General features: G+C 37.8%; 1 protein-coding gene across 1 annotated transcript; it reads left to right on the top strand.

Moving 5' to 3' along the window:
* On the top strand, positions 207 to 638 carry LOC110011719. The gene has a single exon (XM_020692530.1). It carries the CDS (start codon positions 207 to 209, stop codon positions 636 to 638), a length of 432 nt encoding a protein of 143 aa, XP_020548189.1.

Here is a 7,301-nt window from a genome sequence, read left to right as displayed (position 1 = left end):
TACCACTCTAGTAACGATATGGCTGCATATGAAGCTTTATATGGAAGAAGGTGTCGCATCCGATTTGTTGGGATATAGAAGGATTAAGACAACTAGAAGGTCCAGAATTGGTGCAGGAAACAGTGGAAAAGGTTCAGGTAGTTAAGAAATATTTGAAAGCAACACAAGATCGACAAAAAACTTATGTTAATCAACACCGAAGGGAGATGGAATATGAAGTAGGTGATAAGATTTTCCTGAAGATATCTCCTTGGAGGGGAATTCTGAGGTTTGCCAAGCAAGGGAAGCTAAGTCCGAGATACATTGGGCTGTATGAAATTATTGAAAGAATCAGACCACTGGCATATCGACTGGCATTACCGGCAGAGTTGTTACAAATACATGATGTTTTCCATGTTTTGATGCTGCGACGATATCGGTCTAATCCTAGCCACATTATTCGTGAGCCGGAGATAGAGATTTTCGAGGAATTAACATATGAGGAGGAGCCTGCAGAGATTTTGGATAGGAATTTAAGAAAATTAAGAAATGAAGATATATCGATGGTAAAAGTGACATGGAGTCATCATTCCCCGATGGAGGCGACCTGGGAGGTTGAGGAGCATATGAAAGAGAAATATCCCTATTTATTCCATTGAGCGGGTAAGTTACTTAAATTTCGAGGACGAAATTTTTATTAGGAGGGGAGAATTGTGACGTCTGTAAAATTTTTCACGTAATTGAGAGACTAATTGGTAATTATTAGAAATTTAAATTTAATTAGTAAATAAATTATAGATTGAATTTGGGATAAAATAAAACTTGAACGGATTAACTTGGAGTTCGTTATAATGTTTGGGGGCAAATTATATTAATTAAGAAAATTAGAAAGGAAGTAATAGGTATTTTGAGAAAAGTTTAATTAATTAAATAATAATAATAATATTATGTATATAATAATATAATATATATATAAAGTGAAGAGAGAGAGAGAGAGTTGTGAGTGTGAGGCGGTGGGCTTTTTGTTCTTTCTCATTATAAAATAAAACACATACACATTTTATATAAGCAAACACATATTCCAAACACACACACACCGACGCACACACATTGTGGAAACAGAGGTACGGGATTTTAGATTTTAATCTTTAATAATTTATATAATTATATTATTTAATTAGTCCGTTTATTAAATGTTGTTTATATTGAGCGATAAACTATTTTACCTGAGTATTTTATGATTTTGGCTATTTAAATTAGTGTCAAATTAGATATCACAATTGCTATGAAAATGATATAGTTGGGTAATTAAAATATTAGATTTGTTAGATTTAATTATTATTATAGCTAATTTACACAATTTCATCGGAATGATTAACCAAATATGCAATTTTATGTATTATTGCTTAATTAAATTGTATAGCAATGAAAATTGACAGAACATTCATAGAAATATTTCGCAAGTTATATTTTAGAAATATTATGTTATTAAAGAGGAAAATGAGGTTTCAATGGTAATATAATTTACGAATGTTATTAAAAATGATAGTTATAAATATATAAGGGGTTTGATTGAGTGAATTCTTATGAATTATTTAGTAAATTAAAGATATTGATTATACGTATTATAATTTATTATAGGACGTGACGACAAGGTAAAGGGTTGAGCAGTCCTTCGTAAAACAGAAGCATTTTGGGATATAAGGTAAGTATAGCTAATTGGATTTATATATACATATATGTGTGTGTGTGTAGTGTTGTATATATTATATATTTCGGTTTTCTGGATGCGAACATGGACTTGGCTTTATATTATTATGCGTGGCTTTTGTATATTGATTGTTTATATAATTACTTGTGGATTATTTGTTAGATTACCATAATATTGGTGAAATTGTTACTATGTGATATGTGATGGTAATGTATAGATATGCAGGATATGATTATGTGATAATCATATAATTGATTGTTGATGGAATCAATTTGGGAGTTATAGAAAGTGATTATTATAAAGAATAGAATGACGATTGTGAGTTGAAATAAAAGATGATGCTTACCTAGTTGGTAACACAGTCAATGGTTTATGAAAATGTGATTTATATTGAGATATGAAAAATATATGATTCAAGCTACATACCATGGCGCGTAGGGTACCAGGTATTCCGGGACAGCAAGGAATATCCTGTGCTGTTACCTACACACTGGGGTGGTGTGGGGGTACCATGTTTGTTGTGATGTCCTGTGCTATATTACTACATAGCTGGAGTAAAAGAGTGTGGGGATATCACACAATGGGTATCCTGTGCTGTATATGATGATGGCCGGCGAAACCATTGACTGATGTACTCCAACTAGAGTAAGTGGGGCCCTTAACTAATAAATGATAACGAATGAATATTATATTGTGGATTGATTTTTTTTTTTTGGTAAATGTAAGTTTCATTAATAAAAAGGAAGTAAAGTACAACAATCATGTGGTGGCTCCCCCGACAGACCAAGGGATACGCCAAAGTCTATAGAGTGCACATGTACTAATAGAACTGGAAAGATTAATACTAATAATCCTCTGTTTAACGTCTTCTATGATGCAAGTAGCTAATACACTTTCCGACCGATGGGTTTGCTCAAATCGTCTCAAGTTCCTCTCTCGCCATAAATGGTATATGCATACACCAAGTAATGCTCGATAGGCAACGTTGACAATATGCTTCCCCCTCCACTTCCTCGATGCCCATTCCACGTCTCTTGTCCACTCACGATTTGGCCAAACAAATCGAATATGTTGTCGTATAGCTGCAAGGCATCCTCTGCTAAACCGACATCGAAAAAACATGTGATTGTGTGTCTTCACTGTACCCTCGTCACACAGAATACATCCCCCTAGATGGGCCATCCATGGTTTATCAGTTGTCGGTAGCTTCTCCTGAATTGCTAACCATAGGATGAAGTTATGTCGGGAAATCTTCAAAGTACCAGAAAGTAGTGAAGACCATCCTACTTTCGGTCCGGGTGGACAAAAAAGTCTGTATAGGGATTGTGTAGTGGGTCGTCCCTCTGAAAACCGCCATTTGATCCTGTCATCCCCTCCATGAATTTGAGGTAAAGTGTAAATGATTTCCAAGCATTCCAAATCAGTAATGAAAGGCTACTGCCATTGTCCCTCATCAATGACTACTTGTAGTTTGGCGGATTCATCAAGTCCTAGGAGGCTCGGTCCTCGTGGGAATCTAGCAATAGTTGGGCCCAGGTGGTGCCATGGATCCTTCCACAAGTAGAATGATCTCCCCTCTCCAATAAGGAATTCCGTCATAGGTAGGATAGAGTTGCGAAGTCGGAGCATTTTTCGCCATCCCCATGATCCTCCCTTTTCATTAATAGTCCAAATTGAAGTATTGTGCAATCGTTCCTGCTTCAACCACTCAACCCATATAGAGGTTCGGTCACATCTGATGACGTCACATAACTTCTTTGCTATTAAGGAACGGTTAAGGATACCGATGTCCTTAATTCCTTGGCCTCCTTCATTAAATTGTTTACACACATCCTTCCACGCTACCTTGGCGTATCCCGACGTAGAAGTGCCTTTCCATAGAAAAGTTCTGAAGCGTTTCTCAATTTGTTTAATAATAGCCTTCGGTAGGATGAATGCAGACGCTCAATAGATGCTCATTGCTGATAGTACGGATTTAATGATTTGTATACGTCCAGCATAAGATAATGAAATTCCTTCCCAACCATTAATGCGGGCATCAATATTCAATAAAAGTGGTTTGCAATCGGGTATAGACAATCTAGAAGACAATAGAGGGAGGCCCAAGTACCTCATTGGTAGTTGGCCCTCCTGGAAGCCCATAATTGCTAAGATCTGATCCTTCCAGCCTTGTGCTGATCGAGAGATAATGACATGGCTTTTTTGTACATTCAGTCGAAGTCCCGACCATTCTGCAAATCAGTCCAACCCCCTCTTGAGGATCCTGAGAGAATCCAAGTCAGCTCTACAGAAAAGTAGGAGGTCGTCTGCGAATCCCAGCTGGAAGACTTTGGCCGGCTGACATTTCCAGTGGTAAGAGAATTGCAAGTCCTGTTCAATAAGTTGTAAATAATCCCAAATGCAAGACTTCCATAACGAGAACAAAAAGATAGGGAGATAGAGGGTCTCCCTGTCTTAATCCACGTGCTCCTGTGAAGAAACCGTGACGGTTTCCATTAATACCAATGGAGAATGCCGCCGTCGTTACACACTCCTCAATCCATCTGGTGAACGTTTGGGGGAAACCAAATAATTGCAAGACCGCAAGTAGGAAATCCCACTCCACAGTATCATATGCCTTCCTTATATCGACTTTTAGGGTACAACGAGGTGGGAGCCTCACCTGGTTATATCCCGTGCGCAGTTCCTGTGCCAACAGAATATTGTCCCCAATGCTACGCCCTGGGATAAACGCTCCCTGACAGGGACTAATTATCTTGTCCAGAACGACACTCAGTCGTTGGACAAGTAATTTCGCAATAATTTTGTATAACACATTACAGCACGAAATTGGCCTAAAATCACCAACAGTCATAGGAGTGTGTACCTTTGGTATTAGTGCCAAAAGTGTGGAGTTGACTTGTTTGAGAAGTTTACCGGTACTAAAGAATTCCAATACCGCCTTTGTAACTTCCTGTCCCACCACTGGCCAGGCTGCTTTAAAGAATCCTGATGAATATGCATCAGGTCCCGGGGCCTTGTCCTCTGCAATATCAAATACTGCTTGCTTCACATCATCCGGTGTAAACGCCGATATAAGATGACCAGCCTCCTCATTAGAGAGAACATGTCTTGCCCACGGTCTGAGAAAGCCAATATCCAATGTTGTCTGTCGTCTGTTACCGCCCAAGAGGTTTTGATAGTAACGGACAAATTCGTTGATAATATCTTCTGGTTCAGTGTGGATGGTCCCATTATAATCATTAATCTGCAGTATCCTCCTTGCCACCCTTCTCTGAGCAATTTTACGAAAGAAAATCCGAGAGCATTGGTCACCCCCCTTCATCCACTGCATCTTGGCTCGCTGTTGCAGCATGATTTGTTCCAGTTTTGCCGCTTTTGCATATACTAGGCGGCAGTAGTGTTCTAATTGTAAAAAGGCCTCAGTCTGTCTATCTGAGCTCACCAGCTGTTGTGCCTCATCTAGAAAGCCTTTAGCTAATTGAACGTTTAGAGTCAAATCCCCCTTCTTCCTCCTTTGCTCCCTGAAGACCGGCTTTAATGCTTTAAGTTTACGTGTTACCGCAAACATAGGAACCCCAATGATTGTATTCTGCCAGATATTCTGCACACTGGGGATAAATTACAGCTGTAAATCAATCGTGATATACAGCTGTAAATTAAATATTACTACAAGTTTGTATAAAAGGAAAACCAAATTATTTTAATAAAATCGTGTAAAACAGCTAAATTTTGAACGTTCTCAGAATTCGACGAAACTTGACCAAAACGTCGGTCTAGACACAAGAATTAATGTGGTAAATTTGCTAAACTTAATAATAACTACAAGTTTGTATAAAAGGGAAACGAACTTGCTTTAATAAAACCGTGCAGAACAGCTAAATTTTGAACGTTCTTAGAATACGAGGAAACTTGACCCAAACGTTGGTCTAGACCCAAGAATTTGTGTGGTAAATTTGCTAAGCGTAATAATAATTACAAGTTTGTATAAAAGGGAAACAAACTTGGTCTAATAAAACCGCGAAAAATAGCTAAATTTTGAACGTTATCAGAATTCGACGATACTTGACCAAAACGTTGGTCTAGACCTAAGAATTTATGTGGTAAATTTGCTAAGCGTAATAATAACTACAAGTTTGTATAAAAGGTAAACGAACTTGCTTTAATAAAACCGTGCAAAAAAGCTAAATGTGGAACGTTCTTAGAATTCGATGAAACTTGACACAAACATTGGTTTACACCCAAGAATTTGTGTGGTATATTTGCTTAGCTGAATAATAACTACAAGTTTGTATAAGAGGGAAACTAAATTGTTCTAATAAAACATTGCAAAATCGCTAAATTTTGAACATTCTCAAAATTCGAAGAAACTTGACCCAAACATTGGTCTAGATCCAAGAATTTGTGTGGTAAATTTGCTAAGTGTAATAATAACTACAAATTTGTATAAAAGGGAAACAAACTTGCTCTAATAAAACCGCGCAAAACACCTAAATTTTGAACTTTCTCAGAATTTGACGAAACTTGACCCAAACGTTGGTCTAGACCCAAAAATTTGTGTGGTAAATTTGCTAAGTGTAATAATAACTACAAGTTTGTATAAAAGGAAAACAAACTTGCTCTAATAAAACCACGCAAAACACCTAAATTTTGAACGTTCTCAGAATTCGACGAAACTCGACCCAAACGATGGTCTCTCCCAAGAATTTTTGTTGTATATTTGCTAAGCGTAATAATAACTACAAGTTTGTATAAAAGGAAAACAAACTTGCTCTAATAAAACTGCGCAAAACACCTAAATTTTGAACGTTCTCAGAATTCGACGAAACTCAACCCAAACATAGGTCTAGACGCAAGACTTTGTGTGGTAAATTTGCTAAGCGTAGTAATAACTACAAGTTTGTATAAAAGGGAAACAAATTTGCTCTAATAAAACTGCGCAAAATAGCTAAATTTTGAACGTTCTCAAAATTCGACGAAACTTGACCAAAATTTTGGTCTAGACCTAAAAATTTATGTGGTAAATTTGCTAAGCGTAATAATAGCTACAAGTTTGTATAAAAGGTAAACGAACTTGCTTTAATAAAACCGTGCAAAACAGCTAAATGTGGAATGTTCTTAGAATTCGATGAAACTTGACCAAAAAATAACACTAAATGGACACTCAAAATTCTCTCTCTTCTCTCTCACACACCAGCACACCAAAAATAACACACCACAACTCCAATCTCCATACACACGGCCGGTGATGGAGAAGGAACGCCGGTCGGCGAAGAGGACGATGGAGAGGACGAAGACAGACGTTCGATGGCCAGAGAAGGCGGAGAAGAAAATGAACAGTCACTGTTTTTCGAAGAAAGAGATGAAATGGGTTTTCGCCATTTGCAACCGCCCGGCAATTTTCCGACGACTGAAGGATCTGGGATGGTTCTGGACGTTGGTGCAAATATCCAGACTATGAAAGACGTTAACTTGGCCGGAGAAATGACGGGATTCGAAGCGCAATCAAATCTAGGTTTTCTGCAGAAAAACGCGGCTTTGAAGTTGAATCGTCGGGGTTCAAAAAGCCGGCGTCCGATGGGGTTTTTCCGTCAACAGAGGGTAGCATGGG

Source organism: Sesamum indicum, linkage group LG3 (assembly GCF_000512975.1).
Source record: "Sesamum indicum cultivar Zhongzhi No. 13 linkage group LG3, S_indicum_v1.0, whole genome shotgun sequence".
NCBI classification, from domain to species: Eukaryota; Viridiplantae; Streptophyta; class Magnoliopsida; order Lamiales; family Pedaliaceae; genus Sesamum; species Sesamum indicum.
Note: the sequence above shows the minus strand (reverse complement) of the source record. Positions and strands in the feature narration are given on the sequence as shown.

Coding starts and splice junctions, on each gene's coding strand:
- LOC110011719 (XM_020692530.1), top strand. CDS start 207: ATGGAATATGAAGTAGGTGATAAGATTTTCCTGAAGATATCTCCTTGG.